At 48.4% G+C, this 27,781-nt stretch overlaps 2 protein-coding genes and 2 long non-coding RNA genes across 4 annotated transcripts; 3 read left to right on the top strand and 1 right to left on the bottom strand.

The window, feature by feature from the left end:
* The first annotated feature begins 117 nt into the window (after positions 1-117).
* Ahcy (adenosylhomocysteinase) lies at positions 118-13,389 on the top strand. Its single transcript, XM_005084638.4, has 10 exons — positions 118-257; positions 2,878-3,068; positions 5,021-5,096; positions 6,769-6,918; positions 7,511-7,623; positions 8,028-8,235; positions 8,318-8,405; positions 8,500-8,617; positions 10,358-10,552; positions 12,559-13,389. Exons 1-10 carry the CDS (start codon positions 230-232, stop codon positions 12,688-12,690), a joined length of 1,299 nt encoding a protein of 432 aa, XP_005084695.1. The 5' UTR covers positions 118-229; the 3' UTR covers positions 12,691-13,389.
* A 6,525-nt stretch (positions 13,390-19,914) lies between these two features.
* LOC121134497 lies at positions 19,915-22,942 on the top strand. The gene is made up of 2 exons (XR_005871588.1): positions 19,915-20,003; positions 21,042-22,942. It is a non-coding gene; the product is annotated as an uncharacterized LOC121134497 (long non-coding RNA).
* LOC101823154 (agouti signaling protein) lies at positions 21,480-25,842 on the bottom strand. The gene is made up of 3 exons (XM_005084639.4): positions 25,576-25,842; positions 23,849-23,913; positions 21,480-21,863 (listed from the first exon to the last, which is right to left on the bottom strand). The coding sequence occupies exons 1-3, from the start codon at positions 25,733-25,735 to the stop codon at positions 21,693-21,695; spliced, it is 396 nt and encodes a 131-aa protein (XP_005084696.1). The 5' UTR covers positions 25,736-25,842; the 3' UTR covers positions 21,480-21,692.
* Positions 24,531-27,297, top strand: LOC121134498. Its single transcript, XR_005871589.1, has 2 exons — positions 24,531-25,187; positions 25,660-27,297. It is a non-coding gene; the product is annotated as an uncharacterized LOC121134498 (long non-coding RNA).
* Positions 27,298-27,781: the final 484 nt, after the last annotated feature.

Raw genomic sequence — 27,781 nt, 5'->3', positions numbered from 1 at the left:
ACAGAGGATAAAATGTGTAATTTCTGTGGCGGGGATCGAAGTCCAGGCCAATTGCCGCTCAGCTCTTCACCTCGAGCTAGGCTCCGCCCCCAAGTCTCAGCCCTAGCGGGACTCATGAATATTCAAATTAGAAGATATTTAAAGGCGCCGGCGCCAGGCGTAGATCCCTGCCCCGCGCCGTCCGGCCCCCTTCACTGAGTTCATCATTCCTAGCGGAAGCGCCGCCAGCATGTCTGATAAACTGCCCTACAAAGTCGGTGAGTCCCCAGGATGCAGTCCTCCACGGCGACTCGACTCCCCGCCCTGGGTTTGTTGTCCTTACCAATCCGCGTCTGGTCGAGGAAGCGGCCTCGGGGCGCCCGGGACCCCTAGAATCGCTGGCCTGGCCGTGCAGGTGCCTGGGGGTTGGAGTCCACGCGCTGCAGAGCGCTAGCTGTGGGAAGCAGCCACGGACTACAAGTCCCGGCGTGCCCCGCGGCAGGCGCCCCGAGCGGCGGCGCGGGCTACGATCCTTGGTTCGGCAGCGTGCTCCTCTTTGAGAGACTGGCTCTTGGGAAGCGGCTCTAGCGGCGCTTGCCCTGGTGTCTGGTGGCCTGTGTGGCCCCCAACAAGGGTCCACCATCTTCTGGGCCTTGAGTGGGGCGGGAGAGCGCACTGTGCTCCCGGTGCTAGTGAGGAGAGGCCTGGAAGGCAAGCCCCGGTGCACCGGGAACTCGGGTCAGCTCAGTCTGTGGGGTTATCTGGTGGATGACCAGAAGAAAATTTGGAGTGGTTAGAAAGTCCCCTTCGTTTTGTTCCAGTGATGGAAGGCTGACTGAGGAAACATATGTTCAGTTGAGCGTTTACAATGGGATAGGCACTGCCATTATTCTAGACTAATCCGTTTTATTACTATAACTCCCTGGGGAAAGAACGATTCTCCTTTTACGATAAAAACCCAGAGGTATAGAGGTTAGTTTTCCTAGAATCTTGCAAATGGGAAGGGAAGTGCTTGCCTAGAATTTGGACCCAATACGTCATGACCTTTGGGCTTATCCCTTTCACCGCTGTCTGTATGTAAGGGAACACACTTGGGACACACTAACGAAATTCAGCACAGTTCAGGCTGGGATTAGTGACACAAGCTTGTAATCCCAGCACTCACTTCTGAGGCTGAGGGATCGATCAGAGGTCAGCCTGAGCATACAGTGAATTCCAGGCCAACTTGGACAAAATAAGGAGGTGCTATCAAAATAAAACCACAACCCAACCAGCCCTCCTCCCCCGCAAAAAAGCAATTCAGGCTGGCTAGCTTTTAAAATCGTTTCAAGACTCCATTAAATTGGAGAGGGTCACCAGCATGAGATGGATGCTATCCATTATACAGAGGGGGAACTTGAAATTCATCAGCCATTAGAGTAGATTATTGTCTCCATTGGGTAGATGCAGAAACTGAGGCCCAGAAAGGTTTAAGTCAGTGTTGTCTGGGTGGAACAGCTAGAACGGAGGCTTGCCATACTGTGGACTGGTTGGGGAGACCATATGTTGTGTGGCTAGTGATAAGGCTGGATTTGGAGCCTGGGTTTTTGGTTGTGTAGGGTGGAGATCCACTAAGGAGGGCATAATGTATGCTAGACCTTGTCCATTTGGTGTTTTTTATAGCCCTTGGGTGTACAGTAAGGTTCGGGCTGATTATGTTTAGTATGATGAAGCAGGTTCAGGAAGGGTCACACAGATCTTTTGGCTTGCTCTTTTGACGGGTGTTCCTGTGACTTCTGTAGCCCTCTGGTTCTCTTGGCACCAAACGCTTCCAGAGTTTGGTTCACTGGCTCCTCCTGTCCCTCTGGAGTGGCAGGAGTTTGGAGAGGATCGATGATGGGTCCCCGGGGGCTCTTAGAATGTGTGTGTCAGGTGAGGAGCAGCTAGGAAGGAAGGAGGGAGAAGAGAGAATCGGATGCCAAGGAAAAGCAAGCATTTCAGAAACGTGGGAGTCGTTAGTGGGATCTCTGCTCCTGTGAGAAACCTGAGCATAAGTAATTACCCAAGTGGTACCCAGAATAGAACAGTGAGGTCAGAGGGTGAGAAAATTGGGGACCACCAGGTGTTGGTGGCACATGCCTTTAATCTCAGCACTGGGGGGGGAGGGTCAGAGGCAGGTGGATCTCTGTGAGTTCGAAGCCAGCCTGGTCTACAGAGCTAGTTGCAGGACAGGCTCCAAAACAATACAGCGAAGCCCTGTCTCGAAAAACAAAACAAAAAATAGGGGACCAGGGGCAGCTCATCCTTTGCAACAGACAAGAATGTCTGGTCTAACCACAGATGAGGATGGAATCTGTGGATGGGAAGTGAATGACTCCGTATCCTCAGTGAATTGTGAGGTAATGTTATCAGTTGGTGGCGAGAGGAGAAGGGCATAAACTTATTAGGAAAATATAGTAGGATTGCTGGGATGTGTCAGGTATCCCTTGAGTTTTATGTTGATAGTAAACAAGACTGTTGTCCCTGCTGGTTCAGGGCCTTAGCTACATTGAAGAGCTGGCTCTAACTAGGTGGAAACTTTGGCTTTTGCTATTGTTTTGTTTTTGAGGCTAGTCTGTGAAGCTCAGGATGGACTCCACTGAACCCCACACAGCCAGTCCTATTACAGCTGCTGGATTTGAGTTTTCCCAGGGGAGCAATGTGGAGGTTGGTGCACCAGTGAAAGCGGCTGACAGTGGGTTCACGGTCTCAGCTGCTTTTTAGAGAGGCATTTGTACTTCTCTCTGTGTGAGTCATAGAGGGCTGTGGCTGTTGCTCAGCCTAAGGGCTGTAGGGTCTGGATCCCTCCTTACACAGGGATGGGGCTTCATGGTTGATGAGGGGAGGTGGCTTGTGTAACTCTCCATCTTGTTCCTGCAGCGGACATTGGACTGGCTGCGTGGGGACGAAAGGCCCTGGACATAGCTGAGAATGAGATGCCAGGTTTGATGCGCATGCGAGAGATGTACTCGGCATCCAAGCCGTTGAAGGGTGCCCGCATTGCTGGCTGCCTGCACATGACTGTGGAGACGGCTGTCCTCATTGAGACTCTCGTGGCCCTGGGTGCGGAGGTGAGGTCTACAGCCGTGCGACTCTGGGCTCAACCATGGAAGAGGACTGATCGGGAGACCTATCGGGCAGAACCTCTACGGGTCACCTGGAGTTTCTCTCCATTTCCCAGTGCTGCCGCCTGTTGTGGCAGATAGTCTTTTGAATATTTTCTCCAGTTGGGAAGATAGCTGGTTTCTCAGTCTTCCTGCCTGAGAGTGTAGGAGAAGAAAACCCCTAACATCCATTTAGTCATCTAAAACACTTCTCTTGAGTCCCATAGGGGTCAAGTGCCTTCTGGAAAGACATGGTTCTTGAAAGAGAGTGCTCTGATTTGTTGAGCCTAGATCATGTGTAGCAAGATCTCAAGGAGAGGCCTGGTAGAGTAGGGTAACCACAAATAAGAGGACTTGAGGTCTGAGTGGCAGTGACTGTACTCACCTGTGATTCCAGCACTCAGAAGGCAGAGGCAGGAGGATCTCTGTGAGTTCCAGGCCAGCTTGGTCTACAGAGCGACTGCCAGGACAGCCAGAGTAGTTACACAGAGAAGCTGTCTCAAAAAAAGAATGGTTAAGATTTCTTTTTTTTTTTTTTTTTTTTGAGACAGCATCTCACTGTGTAGCCTAGGCTGTCCTGGAATTTACTGTATAATTCAGGCTAGGCTCTAGCCATCTTTCTACCTCAACCTTCCAAGTACTGGGATTTAACTGCTTATACCCACCTCCATTGACCTTTTTTTAGATTTGTTTTTATTTTGTGTACATGGATGTTCGCCTGCATGTACATCTGTGTACCACTTGTATGCAGTGCCCATGCAGGCTAGAGGGTGTCAGTTTCCCGACAATTGAAGTTACAGATGGTTGTGAGCCACCAAGTGGGACTGGGGAATTGAACTCAGGTCCTTGAAGAGTAGCCAGTGCTCTCAGCCACTGAATCTCTCCAGCCCCCATTACCTTCTTTTTATTTTCAACATTCAGTTTTTTGGCTATCTGATCTCATGGCTTTAAACACTGCCTGTGTGGTGATGACTCATGTACAAGCCTGACCCGGACCCACAGTCTCACATGTCTAAGTATTGATGTAAGCCTCTTGGCGATCAAGTGCAGACAAACTTTCTGCCCTCCGCATCCTGAAGTCTGCCATGTTAATAAATGGCAAGTCTAGCCTGGCGATTCTCTCTGCATGAGGACCCTGGCGTATTTGACAGCCCCTGTTGCTGCTGTATTTCTTCTCCAGCCTGCTTTAGTGGCCCTTCCCTGCCTTCTTGCTCACACAGCACTAGAGTCACGTCTTATTTGTTTGTTTATTTATTTTGTGTGTGTGAAGGTTTTGTCTGCACCTTCGTATTTGTATGTGTACCACATACATGTGGTGTCCACAGAACCCAGAAGAAGGTATCTGGTCCCCTGGAACTGGAGTTATAGGTAGTTTTAAGCTGTATTGTGGGTACTGGGGACCAAACCAGGGTCCTCTTGAAGAGCAGCAAATGCTCTTAACTGCTGAGTCATCGTTCCAGTTGTTTATTTGTGTGTTTTGAGTCAGAATCTTACTGCATAACTCGGGCTGGCCTTGAACTCTGATTTTCCTGCTGCTACATTTTTTTTTTCTCTCAAGACAGGGTTTTTCTGTATTGTTTTGGAGGCTGTCCTGGAACTTACTCTGTAGACCAGGCTGGCTTTGAACTCACAGAGATCCTCCTACCTCTGTCTCCTGAGTGCTGGGATTAAAGGTGTGCGCCACCAACGCCCAGCCTTGCTACTATATCTTGAGTTTTAGGGTTATAAGTATGCCACGGTGACTGGCTCAGTGATTTATTGCCTTTTTTAAAGCTCTAGTGGTATCTCTTTACTGCTCTGGCTTCTAGCTATTCACTTGCCCAGAGTCCCAGCCTTTCACTCTTGGCTTCAGGGCTTTCCTTTCCCTGTTCCTTCATAGCCACCCATGACCAACAGCCTTGTTTTCCCCGTCCTTCTAGGTGCGGTGGTCCAGCTGCAACATCTTCTCTACTCAGGACCATGCAGCGGCTGCCATCGCCAAGGCCGGCATTCCAGGTGAGCAGGCTCACTGTGGGGTATGTGGGAATGGATAACGCACTTTTTCGTGTTTCTCTTACTGACGCTTGTAGTAATAGGCTTCCATAGGTATACAGAGGCCCTAGCCTGTTGACTTATACTGAATTGCTGCTTTGTCCTCTTACTTTATCTCAGATCCCATGGGAGATACTTACCCACCCACTGAGTTATGTGGTCTCTAGTGGAAGAATCTGATTGGGAGCCCCATGGTACAGAGGATAGGGAAGTTCCTTAGAGGGACTCTGGATCATTTACTAAACTAGCTGGGGAGGTGTAAGGTAGCACTGGAGTCTCAGGGGTGCACTGGCTGCAGTATGGTAGTTTAGGAGTATGTGAAAGGACCAGGGTTAAAGAGCAGAGACTTTGTCTCAACGGCTGCAGAGTGGTTCGTGTCTGTCTGGACTGGGGCGGGGGCGGGGGGAGGGGTTGTTGAGGTTGTTAGGTTCAATGGTGATTAAATAGAATGTATAGCAAATTTTATCAGGGGCCTGGAGAGATGGCCCAGTGGTTAAGAATACTGGCTGCTCTTCCAGAGAACCCAGGTTTGATTCCTAGCACCCACATGGCAACTCACAACCATCTGTAACTCCAGACCTAGGAGATCCAATATCCACTTCTGGCCTCCTCAGACACCAGGCAAGCGCATCGTACATAGACATATTTGTAGACAAAAGCAGAACACTCACATTTGATGGGGGATCCTAATTAGATGTAGGTAGAGGGGGCAGCGGGAGGGGTTCCTGTCTAGCCTCACAGGGCTGAGTTCCTGTCAGCAGCTCCCACCTTGGCAAGGTTCGGTGGCCCTCCTTCAAAAGAGACTTTGCTTTGGACAGCATTATTTATCTTCTACAGTTGTGGGGAGGGAGGCAGCCAATTGCTTGGCCGGTGTCCTGTGCAAACAGGAGACTCTTGAACCCCACACCTGTGGCATTCCACACGATGGGAGGACCAAGGCCAGCAGCCAGCACCCTTGCTTCCGGTGCTGCTCTGCAGTGCTGTGCTGAGTGCTGCGTTTCCTGGTCTCCTTGGGGTTTGTGAGTAGTGATGGCAGTGCCTCCTCGTGGGGTTTGCGTGAGGGAAACGCGAACGGGCACGAGCAGTTACAGTGCTTGGCACAGAGAATGCTCCATCTTTAGTAGCTTCTCTGGGGAGCTTTGACCAGGCATCACCTGAAATTATCTGCTACTGAGACTGCCAGGCCCTCAAGACCTTTCAGTGAGCAAATCCAGATCCTACCTGATGGTGCCTAGTGAGTAGGACGCCCTTCTGGGTTGGAGTCCTATTCTGTGTGGGCCAGTACCCTACTCCATGGAGCCCAGGAAGGAGAATCAAAATGGAATAATTACTTCTAGACACATATATCTAGGGCTGTGTGTGGCCTCTCTGTGTCACTTGATTTATGTTATTGCAAGTCCCATTTATAGAAGAGGAAACTGGTAAAGTGAATTTCTCAAGGTCACATGGCTGGAAAGTTCAGAGCCAGGGTTTGAGCTTAGATCTGTCTAGCTTCAAGCTGTATACTTCCCACTGCTGTGTTTTTATAGGCTGGACATACATAGGGATGGGAATTAGGAAGGAGACAGTTTTGGCTCTGTTGGTATAGTTTTCTGGAACGTTCCTGCCAGCTTCTCATGTGCCATTCACCCTCCAGTGTATGCCTGGAAGGGTGAGACAGATGAAGAGTACCTGTGGTGCATCGAGCAGACGCTGCACTTCAAAGATGGACCCCTCAACATGATTCTGGACGATGGTGGTGACCTAACTAACCTCATCCACACCAAATACCCACAGCTTCTGTCAGGTAAGCAGTGGGCTGGGCACTAGTTGCCTGAAGCAAGCCTGCTCCTCCATAGACATGAGGCAGTGGGCCTGGCAGAACGCCCAGATTCTCCATAGGCCTGGAGGACAGGAGGTTCCTGCAGGCATGGAGTCTGCCTTCTGACTTGTGATGTGAAGCCAGGGTAACGGGGTGGGGGCAGAGCTGGCTGAGCTCCTAAGCCAAGGCCGATGTAGGGCAGTGCTAGGAATGGCTGCAGAGAAGCAGCCTTGTTGACCAAGTGACAGGGGGGGAAGATGGGTGGAGGATGCAGAATACAAAAGACCCTGACTGACTGTACAAAATCTGGCATGACTAGTAAATGAAGGAGGCCTTCTTGAGCATTGTAGGCTGTGACAGGACAGCTGGGTGAAGAGTGGTGTCAGGCACTGGCACAGTGGTGGGGGAGATGTCGGGAGGTTGAGTCATTAGGCCTGGTAGGACTTTGTATGGGAGGCATCGGATGATGCTGGCCTTGGTGTCTGGGTGGACTTTACAGTCAGGTGCAGGGATGGGAATGAAGGAGAGGGGTCACTTGGGTAGAGATGTGTTCTTTGATGTTCTCCCTCTTGTTCAGGCATCCGAGGCATCTCTGAGGAGACCACGACTGGGGTCCACAACCTCTACAAGATGATGGCCAATGGGATACTGAAGGTGCCTGCCATCAACGTCAATGATTCTGTCACCAAGGTAAGCCCTGGTGGGGTAGTGTCAACTCCAGTTGTTCTCTGAAGAAGGGTGTCCAGGAAGGGTGTGGCCTGGGGCATGAAGCCCTTCCTTACCTGAGGGGATGGCGACAGTCTGCGGGTGGAGAGTGCATTGAAGGGAGACCTGCACAGTGGGTCATGGCTGCTTCAGGAACATTGTGGCTTTGACTGTCAAGAGCTTTAGCGTTAAGTACATTCTTTGACCCAGTACCCTGTCCCAGGCATTGCTTCCCTGGAAAGGCTGATGGGGAGGAGAGACATGCTGGGGCACTGTCTGGAGGAGATTCTTAGGCTGACAGGGCTCCGAGTCTCAGGCCTGTGGGATGCTTTGAGGCCTGGCCGCAGGGTCTTGCCTGCCCCTCATCCCCTCACCCCCTCTCCTTTCAGAGCAAGTTTGATAACCTCTATGGCTGCCGGGAGTCCCTCATAGATGGCATCAAACGGGCCACAGATGTGATGATTGCGGGCAAGGTGGCGGTGGTAGCAGGCTATGGTGACGTGGGCAAGGGCTGTGCCCAGGCCCTGAGGGGTTTTGGGGCCCGAGTCATCATCACTGAGATTGACCCCATCAACGCACTGCAAGCTGCCATGGAAGGTATGATAGCTGAAGGGCTGGCTGTTGGGGCTAGAGGAGGAGTGAGGCCACCTCTGATAACTCATGCTCAGTGTCTGTGCAGGCTATGAGGTGACCACCATGGACGAGGCCTGTAAGGAGGGCAACATCTTTGTCACCACCACAGGCTGTGTTGATATCATCCTTGGCCGGTAGGTACCAGGTGGGAGTCCTAGGGAGCAAAGGCGCACAGGCTTGGGGCTGTTCGTGGTCTCTGGTCTCTCATGGGGTCGGGCTCCCTCGTAGGCACTTTGAACAGATGCAGGATGATGCCATTGTGTGTAACATTGGACACTTCGATGTGGAGATTGACGTGAAGTGGCTCAATGAGAACGCTGTGGAGAAGGTGAACATCAAGCCCCAGGTGAGGAGCCCCAGCCTTCCCTGAAGGGCTGAGGAGGGGGAGGAGGAGGAATAATAGGCCTGTAGGATCCCTGTCATGGAAGCTGTCATGGAGAGTGCTGTGTGTGTTGGATAAGCCTCATTTCAGAGCTAGGATTGAGGTATCAGAGTTGATGCTGAGGCCCCGAAGCCCCTAAGGTGTCAGCAGGTGTGTGGAGTGTGGTGACCTCGCTGTCTCAGAAAGGCCACTATGTGTTTGGGAGTGAAGACTGCTTGCATACAGTGGCGGCCGAAAAGACAAGGTTCTGAGGGTGCTCATAGCCAGGCAGGCATGCTGGCAGCTGAAGTGCGTGGGCTGAACTGGCAGCGGGGTCAGGATGGGGGAGGACAGGAAAGGGACACTGCATTTCTGTCTAGAACAGCTCTGGGCAAATTATTAAGTTAGAGAAAGGATGGCTTTGCTGCAGGGCATTGAGAGATGTGTTCCTTTGGAGTACACACAACTTTATTTGCCTTTTCTTTCTTTTTTTATTTCTTACCTGATTATAAAAGTAATGTGCTTGGAAAGGGTTTTGACTTTGTATATTAAGAGCTTTTAAATTGAGCTCTTTTGCCTTGTAGAGCTGGAGACTAAACCCAGTGCTTCATGTAAGCTAGGCAAGCACTGTTACCAAGTTAGTCAGATCCTCAGTCCTGCATTCAACCTTATATATAAGTATTCTCTCTCTCTCTCTCTCTCTCTCTCTCTCTCTCTCTCTCTCTCTCTCTCTCTCTCTCTCTCTCTCTCTCTCTCACACACAATTATACTTAATCATTTTGCATGCTCGTGTGTGTAAGCATACTGTGCCCAGAGTTGTTCTAGACATGTGGAGGTCTCCTTCCATCATGTGGTCCTCGGGGATTGAACTCAGGTTTGGCAGCAACAGCTTTACCCACTGAGCCATCTCAGTATCCTGCATTCAACTTTTTAATGGCAATGGAGATCATGAGACCTGGCCTCAAAATGTCAAGACTCAAATTGCAGCTACTTAGATGTAGCTCTCAACAAGTGACTCAGCCTTGTAAACTTCAGTTTATTTGTGAAAATGGGAAGATAAAGCACTTAAATGATAGTGACGAGGGGCAGGAGAGATGGCTCAGTGGTTAAGAGCACTGACTGCTCTTTCAGAGGACCTGGGTTCAATTCCCAGCACCACATGGCAGCTCACAGCTGTCTGTAATTCCAGTTCCAGGGGATGCAACACCCATGGCAAAACATCAGTGCAGACAGAATAAAAATAAATTTAAAAAAATGATAGTTATATGTGTAAAGGATTGTGTACACATTATATGGCAGCGATGAAATTACTAGCTGCTACCTCCTGAGAACCTACAGTATGCCAGGTGCTTTATAGATCTGAATTTAGGGGCTGGAGAGATGGCTCAGAGGTTAAGAGCACTGACTGCTCTTCCAGGGGTCCTGAGTTTGATTCCCAGCAACCACATGGTGGCTCACAACCATCTACAATTCAATCTGTGCCCTCTTCTGGCATGTATGCAGAACAGTGTATATGTAATGAATAAATCTTAAAAAAAAAAAGTCTAGATCTGAATTCATTTAGTTCTCACAACAGGCCGGTGAGGTAATTGGCTACTCTTAATTGTGTGTGCTAGCTCTGTAGGGAGGTTGGTTGGGGGCATTTTAGGCCATCTTGTGCAAGGTAGGCAGTGGGCAGAGACAGGTGGTGCCTACTAGCCCTTACTGTTGCCACGGGACTTGCAGGTGGACCGCTACTGGCTGAAGAATGGGCGCCGCATCATCCTGCTGGCTGAAGGCAGGCTGGTCAACCTGGGTTGTGCCATGGGCCATCCCAGCTTCGTGATGAGCAACTCCTTCACAAACCAGGTGATGGCACAGATTGAGTTGTGGACCCACCCAGATAAATACCCCGTTGGGGTTCACTTCTTGCCTAAGAAGGTAAGCTCTTACCGCGAACCAAGGCTCCTGTGCTGTTCCTGGGCTCCCTATGTGGGCTTGCTAGAATATATTAAGTGTTTGTCTGTCTGCTCTCTTAGTTGTCCTCGAGTCTGCAGTGCTCCCTGGAGCACACCCATAGTGGCATGGGCTTTGAAGTGTGACTCACCAGGTTTGGAGCTTTGTCTCTGTTCCTTAGTTGTAAGGTGAAGGCAAGAATATGTTTTTGTTTGTTTTTTGAAACAGGGTTTTTCTGTATTGCTTTGGAGCCTGTCCTGGAACTCGTTCTGTAGACCAGGCTGGTGTCGAACTCACACAGGTCCACCTGCTTCTGCCTCCCGAGTGCTGGGATTAATGGCATGTGCCACCAACACGTGGCAAGAATGTTTCTTAATAATGGCGAAGTAGTTGGTAAAGTAGGCTGGGTGGGAAGTGAAAAGTTGAATTCATGCTCCAGATGAAGGGGTACTTGCCACTCAGCTGTCACTAGCCCAGGACATAGCTCCAGTGGACAAAGCTTCTGAGCTCTGAAGAGAAGCCAGAGGTAATTTTAAAATATAGGCAATGTATTATCGTTTAAAACAATGGATGGGCTCCATTTAGTTTGTTTGTTCATCTGTTTGGTTTTGAGATAGGGTCTCATTACAGCCTTGATTGGCCTGGATCTCAGTATGTACACCAGGTTCGCCTTGACTCCCAGGTCTGCCTGTTCCTGCCTCCTGAGAACTGGGATTAAAGGCAAGGGCCTCCATGCTTGTCTTGGGATTTTTGTTTGTTCATTTTGTGGTTTTGGACATGGAGCCCCCTTGTACATGCTACACAAAATGTCCCTTAGCTGCATCCCTGGTTCTTGGGTGTGTCTGTAAGATGTGTGCTATCTAAGAACTATTAGGTACCTTAGCTAATGATAATAGTAGCCACCATTGACTAAATCACCCCCTTGAACTAAAAATAAGAATGTCATTGATCTTTGACTGCTTCATTTATTATGTGTGTCCTACAAGTGAGGAAACCAAGGTTTAGAGGCTGATGTGCTCCGAGGGTTACTGGGAATCCAGCTCCAACTGTCCAGGTGGTCACCCATTATGTGGCACACTGTTCAGAGAGCCGTGAGAAGGAAGGCATGCTGAGCTAGACTGGCCAGGCATAGGAGGTCTTCATTCTGCTTCTCACTGATACAGATTCCAGATTAGGCCCATTTTGCCTTTACTTGCACCTAGCTTGAATCTGTTAATCATTTTCTTTAGGCTCCTGTCTGTTAATTAGGCATTATCCTTCCCTTCCTACTTCTTGGGAATGTTTGTGAAGCTCTAAGGACAGTGAACATAAAACTGTTTAGGCGCTAGCTGTTGGTGGCGCACACCCTTAATCCCAGTACTCGGGAGGCAGAGACAGTGGATCTCTGTGAGTTTGAGGCCAGCCTGGTCTACAGAGGGGGTTCCAGGACAGCCTCCAAAACAATACAGAGAACCTCCCCCCCCAAAAAAAAACAGCTTGGGAGTGTAAAAGCACTCTGTGTTGAGGGTAGCACCACTTGCCAGTACCCCCAGAGCACTTTCTGTTGGGTAGATGCAGGTTAAGGGTACTTGTGGCTCCAAAGGACGCTGTAACGATAATCGACACAATTACTGAAAGTAAAACTAAGTATTTATTGTAGAAATTATTCACAAGATACCAAACAAGTAACCCAGATGAGCCAAGTAGTCCCCCCCCCAACTCCGGGAAAAGAGACCGAGACTGAGATTTCCTGTGTGCTGTCTTTTATGCCTTCCCCCGTAACGCCCTCTAGCCATGCCCAAAAGTGGGCCTGGCTAGTGACGCAGTTCACCTCCTACGTACGTCTTTAGTCATGCCTAAAGTGGGTGTGGTTAGCGGTGTGGTAAACCGCCCTTTTATTACCTCATCTGTATGCGCCTCTAGTAAGTCACATGGTTAATGGCGGCATACAGACTTCCTCCTACAGGTACTAGAGCATGACACTACCCCCACGCTTCTCTGTTTCTCTGCAGCTGGATGAGGCGGTGGCTGAAGCCCACCTGGGCAAGCTGAATGTGAAGCTGACCAAGCTGACTGAGAAGCAGGCCCAGTATCTGGGCATGCCCGCTGATGGCCCCTTCAAGCCTGATCACTACCGCTACTGAGAGACAGGGCTGCCCTTCACCTTCCTGCCGCCATCCTTGCTCCAGGCCCTACTCTCTTTCCCAAGAGCACATCACCAAGTCACCCAACTTTGCAGTTGCTTCGCCAGTGTTTGTCCCGCTGGGGCTGGTTACTCTCTTTTTGGCCTCTGTTGTGTCCTTCATGCTGTTCTAGGTGTGGTGAGGGGAACTGAGAGTCTCCAGTCAAGATGGAGATCCCTGGGAGCCATCCACAAAGGACATGAGCTTCTGAGCCTTGGAAGTCCTGAGGCTGGATGTGGCTGTGGTGGTCACAAGCCCATGCACCTTACCATCCTCACGGTCTTTATTAGATCCGTGTGCTTGGGTTCTCGGCCTGGGACTTGAGAAGAAGCTCTACCACAGGGCAGGAGCCACTGGAGTTGGGGGGCTTCCTCAGAGCTTATTTACCATTGGACTGTCTCTTAAACCTCAGAGTACTGAGGTTGGCGCTTTTGGTCCCAATTTCACAGGGTTAAAATAGATTAAGAGATAACCAAGAAAAGACAAGTGACAGCTAGAGATTGAAAGGGACCAGAAAAAGACAAATAGGCTAAGGTCTGTCACTGTTTTGTAATTGATGGTTCCTATCACAACCCTGGTTCACAAAAAGAGTAATTTGGTTTATAGTGTCTAGAATGTTAACAAAGGAAGGTGGATTAAATAAAATTTCTGGTGCCTAAAGAATTTTGACCCTTTATTATATAAGATTGATTACCATATTGATCACCATGTATGCCAATTTTTAAGTGTGTGTGGTGTATGTGCATGTGTGTACACGTATGTGTACCTGTGTTCATGGAGCCCGGAGGAGGACACTGGGTGTGTGATCACTCTTCTGAATTCCTCTGAGACAGCGTCTCATTGAACCATGAGCCAGACTATTTCTGTGTTGTCCTCCCCCCCACCCCAGTATTGGGGTTACAGTAGAACATGGCTTTGCTCTGGCTTTTTTACAAGTGCAAGTAGTCTTACCCACTGAGCCATCTCTTCAGGGAGTCCTACAGAAATGTCTTCTAAAGTCAGAGATCTCATGACTTGAGTCATACAAACACATATGAGAAATTGAGCTCCCAGTTATTTGTTCAAGTGATCATTTAGTGAACCAGTTTGACCTTGAAGTCAATTAAAGACAACCTGAATGCATAGGATGACATTCTGAGTGCCCTCCACAGAATGGAGAGCCTGGTGGAGATCTCAGAAGTGAGAGAGCTAAACAGGTTCTCTCGGGAACAACTCTGCCATCCCCTGCCCCTTCTTTCCCAGCTTTTGGATTCCACATCTGTCAGCAGGAGAAAGGCATTGGAAATGGTAGTACTTGAAAAGACTTTGGAGAAAAGTAGAATTTTGTTTGTTTTTGAGACATACTCTCAAGTGGCCCAGGCTGGCAAACTATATAGCCAAAGGTGACTCAGTTTCTGATCTTCCTGCCAGTGTGATGTGGGTACAGTATGTCAGATGACAACTTTTGGGGGCTCATGTGTGTTCTTAAGATCAAACTCAGTTCTCAGGCTTACACAGCCAATCATTCATCTCCATCCCCAGTTCCTCGAAGTTTTAAAGATTTAAAATAAAACCCTCGGGCCATTCAGCAGTTCATTGTCACAGGGATAAGGGACTGAGAATGTTCATTCTATTTTTTTGGTTGTAAGCCTAGCCTTTAACAGCTGAGCCATCTCTCCAGCCCGAGAATGTTCATTCTAGCTTAGGCTGTTGGCCCTTAAATAATTACTTTCCAGCCGGGCGGTGGTGGCGCATGCCTTTAATCCCAGCACTTGGGAGGCAGAGGCAGGCCTGGTCTACAGAGCGAGTTCCAAGACAGCCTCTAAAACAATACAGAGAAACCCTGTCTTGAAAAACCAAAAGAAAAAAAAAAAGGCAAAATAGACTTGTCAGGTTGAACTGAAAGGTTAAGTGTAGTCCTGCACTGTGGGTGTGTGGGTGGAGGGAGGAGGATCAGGAGTTGAAGGTCATCCTTGGCTACATGGGGAGTTGAGAACAGCCTGAGCTATGTGAGAGCTGTCTCAAACAGGTAATGATGGATAGGATCAAATTTACTGAATAAAAGTACAAACTATTAAATAAAAAGCAATGCTAATTCTTGAAAAAAAAATAGAAGACCTATCTCCAGTACTATTTCTTCCACACTAATTGTGTTCAAGGTTGAACCAAAAAAAAAAAAAAAAAACCTTTGTTTTGAGATGGCCTTGCTGTTTAGCCTAGGCTGAACCCCAAATTTACAGAAATCTTGCCTCAATTTCTGGAGTGCTGGGATTACAGAGGGGTGCCCCATTGCATCCTGTCGTTCAAAAAGGACGTTTTTTAGGGCCTTCCTCATTCTTCATGAGAACTTAGAGAGTCTTGGACTCAGGCTGAGAGAAGTCATTTGGATGAGCTAACTGCTGTACTGGGTTGGATTCCTGCAACCAAAATCCAAGACCTTTCTACACCATGGGCCCAGGGTTAGGGAGGGAGTGAGGTTTCAGACCCTTACATTAGGTTAAAGTAACTCAAACTGGAATTCAGGTCCCTAGAAGCAAGGTTCCAGCAGTGGGGGTTGCTTCACCCCATCCTAACATGTAGAGGCTGCTGTTCTGAGCGATGTTCCCTTGATAGCAGTGGCTATGCTGGTCCCTGCAAAGTTAGACCAGCTGAGGGTGGAGTGTAAGCACTTCCCCTTAAATCTGTCTCCCCAAAGACAGAGCAAGTACCTTTTCAGGTGTTGTGTCTGCGAGGGTCCCATGCAGCCCTAAGATGTCCCCTGGGCGAGGGTCCCATGCAGCCCTAAGCTGTCCCCTGGGTGAGGGTCCCATGCAGCCCTAAGCTGTCCCCTGGGCGAGGGTCCCATGCAGCCCTAAGCTGTCCCCTGGGTGAGGGTCCCATGCAGCCCTAAGCTGTCCCCTGGGTGAGGGTCCCATGTAGTTCTAACATGTCCCCTAGTGAGAGTCCCATGGAGTCCTAACCTGTCCCTTGGGAGTTCTGGCTTTTATTACCCTAGCCTTTTCCTTGTTCTCTTGCTCTCAGAACCTTTTCATAAAAAAACAACAAAACTTTAACATCTGGTCTCAGATGTAGCTTTGTACTCAGGTGTGCTACGCTATCATAGGTGTGACAATGACCAGGTACCCGCAATAAAGGATGATGTGTCTTGGGCTTTCTCCACAGCTGCTTGTCAGTTTCATGCGGGAAGAACCAGCAGAGGCTCCTGCAGTTATCTGTCCTGGGCCCCACTGTGCTTCCCCTCTACCCTGAAAAAGCAAGACGAGGCCTGGGGGATTGTGGGGCAGTGATTTGGGGGTTAAGGAGAAGACCTGAGTCCCACTCAGGACAGTGACAAATACCTCAGATTGTCGTCTTAAAGTTCTATGTCAAATTTTAAGGGCAGGGGTTGGGGAGAGAGTTGTTTCGAAGTTAACGTGTTTAGAAGGAGATCTAGACAATATTTACCATATTTTATAAAAGCTTGTTCCTACTCCATTCTGTAGGAAGGAATCTCCTGCCCACATTGCTAATATGAGTTAATCTTCCATCTACATGTTGTCCAAACAGCCTCTCGGGGAGGACTTCAAGATTCAGTGGCCTTGGTGTATACCAACTCCCATGTACACAGACGATAAAGAGGGAAGGGAATCCTCCCGGGACAGTGGGGGCGATAAGAAGAGATACCCCTACACCACAGATCTCTGGGAGACACTGGCTGCCTGAGCAGAGGACGAGGCTCAACTCTGGAGTGACTGACTGCTGTGTTTCCCTTCCAATATAATCTGCTGGCTAATGATGACATGGAAGGCAGAATTTAGGGATGGTAACCCAATGTCTTCTCAGATTGTTGGCCTGAAAAATGCCCGGTTTAAAGATTCAGTGTGTGGTATCTGCCTGTGTCAGGTTCAGCTATAAAACCACAGGCTGCTGGAACCTTAAGTACCTTAGAGTATTGCTAAAGTCAGTGTTCAGACATGGAGAGATTGCTCCCCAGAGCTTCAGCGATTTATCTGAAGTCCCCTTGCAGGGTTGGGTACTTCCTGCCTCCAGGTGTCAGGCTGTTGGGGGAGACTCCTAAGTCTTAGCTGAATAGTAATGAGAGCTTAGAGGGCTGGAAGAAGCATGGGTTAAAACCCAGGAAAAGTCACAGGGCCCGCTGATAGCAGTGAGAACTCTGGGGGCAGCAGACAGTGAGTGCTTAACTCTGCCTTGGAGGTCTGAAGTCCCAGGAAGCCAGATTCTCATCCTGGAGACTCAGCACTGTCCCAGGAGACAGAGACCTGCTTGAGGCAACCGGGGTGCTCATGTAATGTTCAGGCTTAGCCAATTAACTTCAATCAATTCAGCAATCAACTCTGCAAATGGGCTTACGAATAAGGAGGTGATTCAGGTTGGTCCAGAGACAAACACAGGGTTGTAGGAATTTTGCTAGAAATCTAGTGAACAGTGAGCATGAGCTTGCTCTGGAAGCTGAGTGCAGACTCAAGTAGCTGTAATATACTGTTGCTCTAGTAGTCTACACAGTAAGAATTCTAAAGAGGAGTCTGGAAGGTGTGAACACTTTAAGACTCATGGAGAAGGGTATTTGCTGAGCTTCCCCAACAAGAAGGCGGTCAAGCATCATCATTATCACCTCCACTGGAGCCACCTCCCAGATTCAACTCACAGATCTGGCTGGAGGGAGCTGGCAAGTCGTTACTGTTTTTCTCCAAGCTAGCAGGAGAAAAGTCCCCTCTGGAATGAATATGGCATTTTAATACTTTGAAATATTTTACTTGATAAAGCAATAGCAACAACAAAAAAAAATTCCTTTTCAGCTGCCGTCTCTTTCAACACACATGTCTATTGTCTATCCCCTTAGTCCATAGAAGAAGAAAGAGTAAAAGTCTAGATGAATCTGAAAGTTACTACAGATGATTTAGCTAATTTGGCTCAAATCAAGTTCTTAGTTTTTACTCATCCTGATCCCTCCACACATGGGAATTGGCCCCAGGTTTCTTTATAAAGCTCCTCTTGGAGAAGGGTAATTTCCTGTCAGTGGGTAGTGGGTAGTGGTCCACATCTGTGCTCACTGAAACAGATGGAAGAATTTAGAATCAGGACCTAGTGATTGCCAGTCAGATTGACCTAACGTCCACAGGCTGGGGCCCTGGGGCTTTCTGCCTCTGAGACTACTGATTTTTTTCAAGTATACTGCTTTTGTGAAATCATAAGCTTTAATTTCTTTTAAAAATATCAAAGCCTTTAAAAAGATGTAACAAAAACATACATGTTTAAATCTTTTATGAATTAAAGGTTAACATTTTGAAAAACCACCTGGACCAAATTCTGACATAAACCCTGCTGTTTCCACTTAATAGGGGGCTGTTTGAGGTAAAGGGTGAGCTGTTAAAACCTTCTTACATCTCCTGGTGATTTAAACTTTCTTCTAAAACCAAACTAACAGACAAACTGGCTGGTGGGGCTGACCAGAGAGGGCAACTGTTGTCCAGTCACTGGTTTCAATTTTGTGTGCATTATTATAACATGTTGATAAAATGCTTTCATGTGTACTATATGATGAGATTCTCACTTAGGACTTCAACTTCCAGGGCTGAGGAGGTAGGAGGGTTTAGAGACTCGTTTAGCGAACATCAAGCCCTGGGTGGACCCCAGCTTTGCATACATCATAAACCACACATGGTTCTGCATGCACGTCATCTAGCACTTAGGAGATAGAGGCAGGAGGATCAGAAGTTTGAAGTTAGTGTAGATTGGACCCGTCTGAGTTACATGAGACCCCCCCCCATGCCATAAAAAAATGAGACGTGTTCAAGGTCACATTCTGAGAACTTTGGGTGCACAAGTTTAAGGCTATGGCTGTGGGAAGAAAAGATGAATAGTGGAGCAAATCTCTACAGGACAAAGTTTACCCAGTGTGTGTGTGTGTGTGTGTGTGTGTGTGCAACATAATAGCGTTGGAGATGGACTAGGGAACTCATATCCTCAACAGAACATATAATATATGAGCTGCGGTTCTGGTCACCAAAGTGGGCTATGATCTTAGGACTCTAAAGCCTACAGAGGAATTCTGAAAAGGTAGAACAACTCAGGATCTCAAAGCTGAACGAAACCCTGGGCAGGTAGAACCTAACTAGGGGTCTGAGTCAACAGAAGCAAGAGTAAGTGTGAGGAAGAACCCGCAGGCTAACAGCTGTTCTTGCCTCTTATGAGGGCTAGTGGCCAGACCCACTGAACCGTTAAGGTCTGCAGGGACAATACCCATATTGGAGTTTTTCATCAAAGTACTTTCAGTACCCAGCCTACAGCAGGTGGCCAATACACACGCTGAATGAGTGAACCCCTGGGCTTGTCTTCCATGGCACTGTCTAAATCCAGTAACTCAATGGCTTTGTACTAGTGGGCTGCAGGGGTGGTGGAACTTGCTTTAGTTCCCAGCAGTGGGAGGCAGAGCCAGGGGGACCTCTGTGAGTCCACGGTCAGCCAGAGCTACACACAGCGATGTTTTGTCTCAAAACAAAAACAATATCACAAACAAACCGGCACACAGCAGCAACAACAAACTGGTTGAGCGCTCAGCTTTTTATCCTGCTTCACTGCTGAAAGCCAGATAGTACCTGGTGGGTGAACAGTGTCTGGCACACACAGGAGCAGTGCTGCAATGTGTTCCCAATATTCTCATTACTGATGACATTTAGTCAGCAGCAGCTGTGGTACAAGGACAACATGTTCTTGCCTTGTGGGCTTGCAGCCTAATGACAGAAAACAAAGCAAACAACGGGTAGCTTTTCTGTGAGCATGGATGTGGGTGAGCACGCGTGTGGGTGAGCATGGATGTGGGTCAGCATGCATGTGGGTGAGCATGCATGTGGGTGAGCACGCATGTGGGTGAGCACACATGTGGGTGAGCATGCATGTGGGTGAGCATGGATGTGGGTGAGCACGCATGTGGGTCAGCATGGATGTGGGTGAGCATGGATGTGGGTGAACATGCATGTGGGTGAGCATGCATGTGGGTGAGCACGCATGTGGGTGAGCATGCATGTGGGTCAGCATAGATGTGGGTGAGCACGCATGTGGGTGAACATGCATGTGGGTGAGCATGCATGTGTGATGGTGCTGCATGAAAGGCACTGAGAAATAACTTCCTGGATTTTTACCAAGATCAGCTGGCATTATTTCTCATTTTGAAGATAAGTAAATGAGAGAAATGACAGTGTCAGCACTGTGTGAACAGCTTTGCCTGGAGCACCTGTCTTTTCTTGTGCCCTGTCTAGGTGGTGACTGGGTAGAAGTGCTTGCCGTTTCCATACTAGGTAAGTAAGTATGTCATCAAAAGCACAACCTGGGTCTCTATTTGGAAACAGGTCTGTGGTAAGAAGGGTGATTTGAGGGCGTGAAATTTCTATTTATTACACTTCTTGTGTGTGTGTGATGTGTGTTTGAGGACGCATGGGTACAGTGACAGACAACTCTGAGGAGTCTGTTTTCTCTTAGCTTTACAAGGTCCCGGGGACTGAGCTCAGGTTGGCAGGCTTGTGAGCCATCCTGCCAGCATTTGAAAGAGAAGAGCAAACGGACACAAAGGACTGAAAAGCTGGTCACTCCTGTATCAGACCTGACACCTGTCTTCACCTCCCTAGCCCAATAGAGAGCTACGTGGCGGTTTTCAGGGCTGAGATAAGGGCTTCATCCATTTCTGTCTTAAGGTGTCTCTATGGAATCTTTCCTGCAAGGCCCTTTTTCTTTTGGTACTTGCATGTAATAATTTGGGGGTGGGGGCAGCTCAGGCTAGGTGAGGGAGCCCTGTGAGCCCTCAGCAGAGGACAAGCAGATGGCACTATCTAGAAACCTTCCTCTATTTGCCCTCTCCTGCTGCTCCTTCCTCGCCGAATCTGCTTTCCAAACTGACTTTCTCCAGGTGCTCTCCTTCCCATGATTCTCCCAAAGTTACAACGCAGCACCTCAGCTTCTCACAAACTGAGAATCTGTGGAGTTTCAGGGAACAGTCTGGAACATTTTTTTGGCAATATGTCCTTGATAATTTAGTGCGACTGCCTTTCTTTCCAGATCCTCCCCACCCCCGCCGCGCCCCAAACAGCTTTCTTACGGGTCAACTAGGGTGAAGATCAAGGAAATTGTGTAAATTGTTGCTTCTTTAGGAGCCCAAACTCTAGGCTATTATAATAATAATTTTAAAATGCATGGGGACTATTGCCCGGTGCAGGAAAACTCTTAAGGACCAAACATCTGTGTGCCCTTGGGGGAAGGGAGGAGTGGGTTTCATTAGTGCCTTTGTTTGGGAGACTCTTGAAAGTTCTTGGATCCTCAACCCAGATCTTTTCTGGCTTTAGAAACTCACAACAAACGCAAGTCCCCGCCCCCACCCGGCTGAGACTACCAGTGGAGTTCTAGCACGTCTGGAATATTTGTGCAAGGCCATTCCCTAAGGGTCACTTTCCCCTAATCTGGAGGCAGCTCGCACTGAAAGTCTGGAAGGAACCGGGCAGCATCGTGCCTACTGCAAGACGCAAAGGTACCAGCCACGCGCAATCCTCGGGGTCTCCGCAAGGACCAGAGCTCGGTAAAGTGGCCGGAAGCTTTCGGCTCTTTTAAAGAAACAGCCACGCGGGGCGTTGGTGGTAATCCCAGCACTCCGGAGGCAGAGGCAGGCGGATCTCTGTGAGTTCGAGACCAGCCTGGTCTACAAGAGCTAGTTCCAGGACAGCCTCCAAAGCCACAGGGAAACCCTGTCTCGAAAAAAAAAAAGAAAAGAAAGAAACAGCCACACCTTCCCAGCAGCCTAAACATGCTGTATTCTGATTTTAGCCTCCATTAGTTTTCCTTGAACATCTGCCATCGGAAAGCACCCACCACCCACGCCCACGCGCGAAGTCCCACCCACCAGAGAACCATAGACCCCTCCCTCAGCCCAGAAGCGCCCGACCCTGAAGCCCCGCCCAGTCACCCATCCCGGAAGCTGCGCGCGCAGCGCAGAAGCACGTTCAGCAGTTGGGGTTGAGTGCGCGGCAGGTGCAGGCACTACGGAAGAAGCGACACTGGCAGGAGGCGCACGGGTCGCAACAGGCGGGCGCAGGCGGCTTGCAGCTGTCTCGGGTGGCCACGCAGGGCGTGGGTGGCGGGGGCCGCGCCACCTTCTTCATCGAAGCCTTTTTCTGTAGGAAAGACATCGAGGGCTGCTGAGTGTGCCGCGCTGGTCCCGCGCCACCTCATTTGCTGAGACCCCTGCCATGGTGCCCACGTCTACTCACAACGTCCCTGGCCGCTACCCCAACCTGCACACCGCCTTCATCTTCAAGCTTACCTAGATCCGACCTGGCCTTTTTCTTAGGAGATCCCGCTGTAATTTTGCTACTGTTGTGAATTATGGTGGAAATACCATATTAAGAACCGCTACTGTAGATTACTAGATTTTTTCATTTAAATGCACTTAGGCCTTCACCGTGCTTTAATTTCTTCACAGTGTGTATGATCTAAAAATTTAAACTTGTTTATTAATTTACTTGCGGCCTGGTTTCCCACTTCTGTGTTCCCAGCACCTAGCACATACTTATATATTTTGTTCTGTCTTCCCTGCCCTGGTTACAGTTGATCCAATTAGCTGAGGCACAAAAACAGGAATAGCGTGTGAATTTCAACAATGCCTCAATCTGGTATTTATCAAAGTGCGGGGACCTGTATCATGGCAGTATGGCAGTATGGTGGTAGGTACGAAAACGTTAAATAGTCCTTAACCACTTAGTGAGACGGCATTCTTTTTTCTGTCTGTCTTAGCTTTGAAAGGCTCTGTTTGGTGCTGACATGTCCTTAATTGCTTTCCAACACATTTTTCCCCCTGGGGGAGGGAGCGCAGTCACTGCTTTTTTGTCCTTATTTTACATACTTAGTATATTTAATGAATGCATTTGTTAGTAAACAAGACCAATGTTTTAGGAAAGTAGTAAAGCACAGATATATATTTCATTCTCACAAGAAAATAGACCATTTTGGGGTCTGTAGAACAGTGTTCTCCAAATTGCTTGTCCCTTCAAGCATTTTCCTGTCTGACTTGCTAGATTGATCTAGACTGCTTGTTGGAAGTAACAATTGCCAGCTCTAATTCTAGCTCTAATTTTGGTCTGGTATGGCACATGTACTTTAGGTCTAACTGCCTTTTAACAAAGCAAGCTTTAGAGCCTTTGCAGGTAATAGTACCCAGCTGGTGGGAATTAAACTCAGGTCTTTGTTTGCTACAGGCAAGTTTTACTACTCCACTACACCCCCACCCTTTTAAAATGTTTACTTTGTGACAGTGTTTCAGTTTGCCCAGGCAGACTTTGAATTTGCTGCATAGCTCCAGTAGCCCTTGAACTAGGGGTCCCCTCTCAGTCTCCCAAGCAGCTGGCTTTACAAGCCTGTGCTGCTAGGCTCAGCTTCCAGTGTTTTATTTTCATTGAATTTTTGTTTTTACTCTAGCTACAGTGGTTGTGCAGCCCAGGCTTATTCAGAACTTGGCATGTAGTTTGGGGTGGCTGTGAACTCTTGATCCTACTGCTTCCACTTCCCAAATACTAGGGGTATAGCTGTGTGCCACCACACCCAACTTCTATGTTCTATTCTTGACATTTTCTGATTTTCAGACAGGTAAAACAGCTGGGCACAACAGCCTGGACCTGTAATCTCAGCACTTGAGCTCCGGACAAGGAGGGTCAGTAATTTACAGGCAGCCTGTACTACACAGCAAAAACTTGCTGAAAATAGCCTTGGGCCGAGAGTACGGCTCAGTGGTGGGACACTTGCTTAGCTTGCAAGGAGGAGGAAAACAAGAAACTTAGGTACAGCAAGAGTGGTTCTGCAGCGGTTGGGGTTTAGGTAAATATCCAAAAGAATGGGTGACAGCTTTCAGGAAGGGGTGACAGCTTTCAGGAAGGGGTGGGTTGCTTAACTGGCACTGGAAACTTAAAAAAAAAATCAGGTAGCTGTTTTGCTCAGTGAACTTAAGCTCCCTGGCTTTTATGGAAGTCTGCCTCAAGGCTCTAACCCGGGAAACCTTTAAGTAGCTGTCAGTTATTTCATGTAGGTAGGCCTGGAGACATCTTACATTTAGTTCTCAGCCACGGCCTGCAGGTCTCCACCCCCACCGTGAGAACCCCAGACCTACCTTGGAGGATCTCTTCTGCTTCTCGGCTTCTTTTCTGCTGATCTTCTTGGATTTTTTGTTCAGTGCTTCAAAGAAAGACAGAAAGAGCAGAGCCAGATGTTTCTGGGGGCCCCAGTTATGACGTGGGAGGAGCAGGGGGGCTCTGGGAAGTCTCAGAGAGGAGGAGAAAAAGGAACTTTGGGATGAATCACATTATGGGAATCAAGCCAGCAGGTTCTTATTAGCCTGGCTTCAGACCTAAGAGCAGTGTGCTCCTGGGAAGGCAAAGAGGAAATTCAAGAGGGATCTGGGACCTGTCTGTGGCCTCTGTTAGAGAGCTTCCTGGTCTTTTGACCTTCCAGCCCTTGACTGCCACAGGGGCCCCTGTTTAAGCCTTTAACCGTGCAGGTGTCTGGAAATGGACTCAGTCTTTTGTTACTGGACACATCTGTGTTACCTTTTTTTTTTTAATTCTCAGCTCAGGGCCAGATATGCCTGACTTAAATCCATATAACAGCTGTGTGATCTTCTCCCAGACAGTTTCCTCATCTACACAAAAAGGGTTCTATCATGTAAAATATATTTATAAACAGAAAGTCTGGCACGGGACTGGAGAGATGGCCCCGCCATTAAGAGCACTTGATGCACTTCTAGAAGACCCAGGTTTGTTTCCCAGCACCCACACGGTGACTCCAGTTTCAGGGGCTCTGACATGCTCTTCTGGCCTCTGAGGGTACCAGTCCTGCACAGAAAGCATAAAAATATATGAAGGCAGAGCACCCATTTACATAAAAGTAGAATATTTTGCATATCAATGGTGATTAGGAAATGCCAGCGTCTCCGTCTCCTCTTTTCCCTCCTTTGACTTCCCTGATACACATAGACCAGTAGTCCTCAACTTGTAGCTTGTGACCATTTTGGTAAACCTCTATCTCCAAAAATATTTACATTACAATTAATAACAGTAGCAAAATTACAGTTATGAAGTAGCAACACAGACAGTTTTATGGTTGGGGGTCACCACATCATGAGAATTGTATTAAAGGGCCACAGCTTTAGGAAGGTTGAGAACAGCTGCTTTAGACCATTTCTGTGTCTAGTGAAATGCCGGTCAACACAGAGTTGTGAGCTTACATGTATAATTCGCAGTTGTTTGAATTCTGGCTGGGCCCATTAGGAACTAATGTCAGTAAGCTCCAGCTCTGTCAGTTGTAAGGTATAAAGAAAACCAAGAGCCACCTCACAGAAGCTACACGCGCCTAATTTGTTTTGGTTGCAGGACCTGGATCCGGGCGTCATGCCTGGGAAGCATGCACTCTGCCTTCATGCTTCATCCCTGGCCCCAGCCCTGTGCGATGAGGTGAGTCAAACTCCAAGATCCCCAGTGCAGACTTTGATGCTCTTGTAACTTCCCATCCTGTGGCAAGACTGGTTTATTGCAGACTTAGTTCTATTCCATGGTTTTCCTAAAGCTTGTTTTGTTGAGGGGTTTTGTGATTCATTAAGTTTATAAATGCTAAGTTAAACTAAGCCCACCAAGCATCTTGACTTGATGTTTCTTCAGATCTATGACACACCAAAACTTGGTGGCATGCAAAACTTTCCCAAACCCAGTGACTCAAGGACACTATTTCCCTAGGAATGAGCAAGAACCTATGCTGGTGGCAGCTTGGGCAACAGACTTGACATACTGTACCTGCTCTCATGGGTCAGAGCCTAGAGGCTGGGCCCCAGGCCAGGCTACTTACCCACGATAGAAACAGAAGAGAAATCCAATGAGTTCATGGAGGAGTTGCTCCTCAGACTCCTGTCATCTCTGAGTGTCTCCTCAGGTACCATGTGGCAGTAGATGGCAAGGAAGCATAAGAAGCCCACGAGGGTGGCCAGGAGTAGGCGAGTGACATCCATCCTGAGAAGCCTAAGTTGGACAGAGAAGGTGGTCTGTGGTGAGTTCGGAGAGAAGATGATGGTAGGAGGATGTGCCTTTGCGATGGCTGGCTGACTTGGCCTCACAAGCGTCTCGGCAGGGCCGGAAGTCTAGCAATACTGAGGGCAGGGATGTTGTATAGGGAGATGACAGAAAAGGAGAGATGGGGAGAAGAGAGAAGACGAGGAAGGGAGGGAGGGAGGCTGAAGCAAAGAGGGCAAGAATGCATTGTGTTGGTGTGTGCTGTCCAGAGGGCGGAGTACTGACTCTTTCTGTGTCTTTTCTTGTTCCTGTATAAGCGCTGGTCCCAGGAGACCTTAGGCCTAGGCAGAGCTGTTGAAAGCGCACCCCCTACTCCCCAGGAGGGCCTCCTCTCAGGGGCAGAGGTCTTACTAAGGTAAAAAGAGTACACATAAAAGCTCAGCGAGAGGGATGAGAAAAAGCCTCCTGAAGACAAGTGGCTGTCATCTCATGCCAGATTCCCTGCTGACCCAGAGGGAACAAACACAGATCAGACTGTGTCAGGGTATGGCAACATAAGATAAATGGATTTCTTAATCTGCTAGTTGGAGTTTGAAGGGGCTGATGGATTTTTTTTAGCAGGTTTCTTCCCTTGAATGCCTTCTGTCACTATGGGATCCCCACTCTAACCTACCCAACTGCCCCATTTCCCTCTCTGGTTTTGGAAAAGCCTGGGTCTACATTTCCAAGATTTCCTCTACCGGAGACATAAGTACTGTGGGGGAGAAGAGAATAACGGTTTGCTCATCCTGATCCTACCCACTGCTGGTTCCCTGTGCAGCTGTCTGGCCAGCTCCAGCCTCCTCCTCTCCACCCTCAACTTGGTTGGTGTGCTGGCTAGTTTTTATGTCAATGTGACACAAGTCAGAATCATTTGGGAAGAGAGCACTTCAATTGAGAAACTGCCCACACCAGACTGGCCTGTGGACAAGCTTGTGGTGCATTTTTTGATTGATGATTGACGTGGGAGGGCCCAGCTCATGAGGGGCAGTGCTACCCCTGGGTTGATCGTCTTTTGTGCTATAGAAAGCACAGTGAGTAAAGCCATGAAGAGAAAGACAGTAAGAGGCGCTCCTCCATGGCATCTGATTCAGTTCCTGCCTCCAGGTTCCTCCCTGACTTCCGCTGATGATGGACTATGACCTGAAAGTTGTAACCTGGAATAAACCCTTTCCTTGCCAAGGTCATGGGTTCTAATGCAGCAATAGAGACACGAACATGGGTGGCACCAGGTTTTCTGCATGTGTGTTACATTGCAGGAGAAGATGCAATCAACTCTGGCCTCTGCCCCTTGCAATCTTCTTGAAGCTGTAGGGGATGGTCCTGACCTTTAGAAATCCACCCACCCATATGGCCCCAATGCCAGTTCTGATCACCTCAGGTCTTTTTCACCACTGGGCACTGCAGGTCAGAAACTTGCCACCAAATTGCTTTCAAAAAGTCTAGTTAGCTGAGAGTGGACACTGGCCCAACCACTGTGATTTTAGTGTTGGCTCAGCAATAAAGGAGATGTACAACTCTGGGCAAAATTGCTCTTTTTGGCAGGCTTCAATTTCTCTCCTGGTAAAATGAGAGGAATGGACTATATGAGTTTTTGCACTCATATGTAGGATAACTCTTCAAAACAAGTGACAGAATATGTAAAATGGGGCTAGGTAGCTCAGTTGGCAGAGCACTTGCCTAGTACACACAAAGTCCTGGATTCAATTCCCAGCCACTACATAAACTGGGGGTGGTAGTATACAACTATAGTCTTAGAGCACTCAGGAGAATGAGAAATCTAGGGTCATCCTTGGCTACATAGTGAGTTCAAGCTCAGTCTAGGTTGTTACTAAGACCCCATCCCCTGGCCAATAAACAAACAAACAAACAAAGAAATTGATAAATTGGTAACACAGAAGCCACTAGATCATGTCTCACCTGAAGACCATCTTATACCTGGACTTCCATATAAACCAATGTTTCCCTTGTTTGAAGCTAGTATGAGTTGAGAGTTTTCTTCTCAA

Source organism: Mesocricetus auratus, unplaced genomic scaffold (assembly GCF_017639785.1).
Source record: "Mesocricetus auratus isolate SY011 unplaced genomic scaffold, BCM_Maur_2.0 Super-Scaffold_100028, whole genome shotgun sequence".
NCBI lineage: Eukaryota > Metazoa > Chordata > Mammalia > Rodentia > Cricetidae > Mesocricetus > Mesocricetus auratus.
The sequence above is the reverse complement of the archived record's forward strand: the minus strand, read 5'-3'. Positions and strand labels throughout refer to the sequence as shown.

Excerpts from the sequence above, each read along its gene's own strand:
- Ahcy (XM_005084638.4), top strand. The coding sequence starts at position 230 with ATGTCTGATAAACTGCCCTACAAAGTCG. Across the intron at positions 6,919-7,510 it reads ATACCCACAGCTTCTGTCAG|GCATCCGAGGCATCTCTGAG; the intron begins GTAAGCAGTGGG and ends CCTCTTGTTCAG. Across the intron at positions 8,618-10,357 it reads AGGTGAACATCAAGCCCCAG|GTGGACCGCTACTGGCTGAA; the intron begins GTGAGGAGCCCC and ends CGGGACTTGCAG.
- LOC101823154 (XM_005084639.4), bottom strand. The coding sequence starts at position 25,735 with ATGGATGTCACTCGCCTACTCCTGGCCACCCTCGTGGGCTTCTTATGC. Across the intron at positions 23,914-25,575 it reads CTCTTCTGTTTCTATCGTGG|CACTGAACAAAAAATCCAAG; the intron begins GTAAGTAGCCTG and ends CTTTCTTTGAAG. Across the intron at positions 21,864-23,848 it reads AGCAGAAGAGATCCTCCAAG|AAAAAGGCTTCGATGAAGAA; the intron begins GTAGGTCTGGGG and ends TCTTTCCTACAG.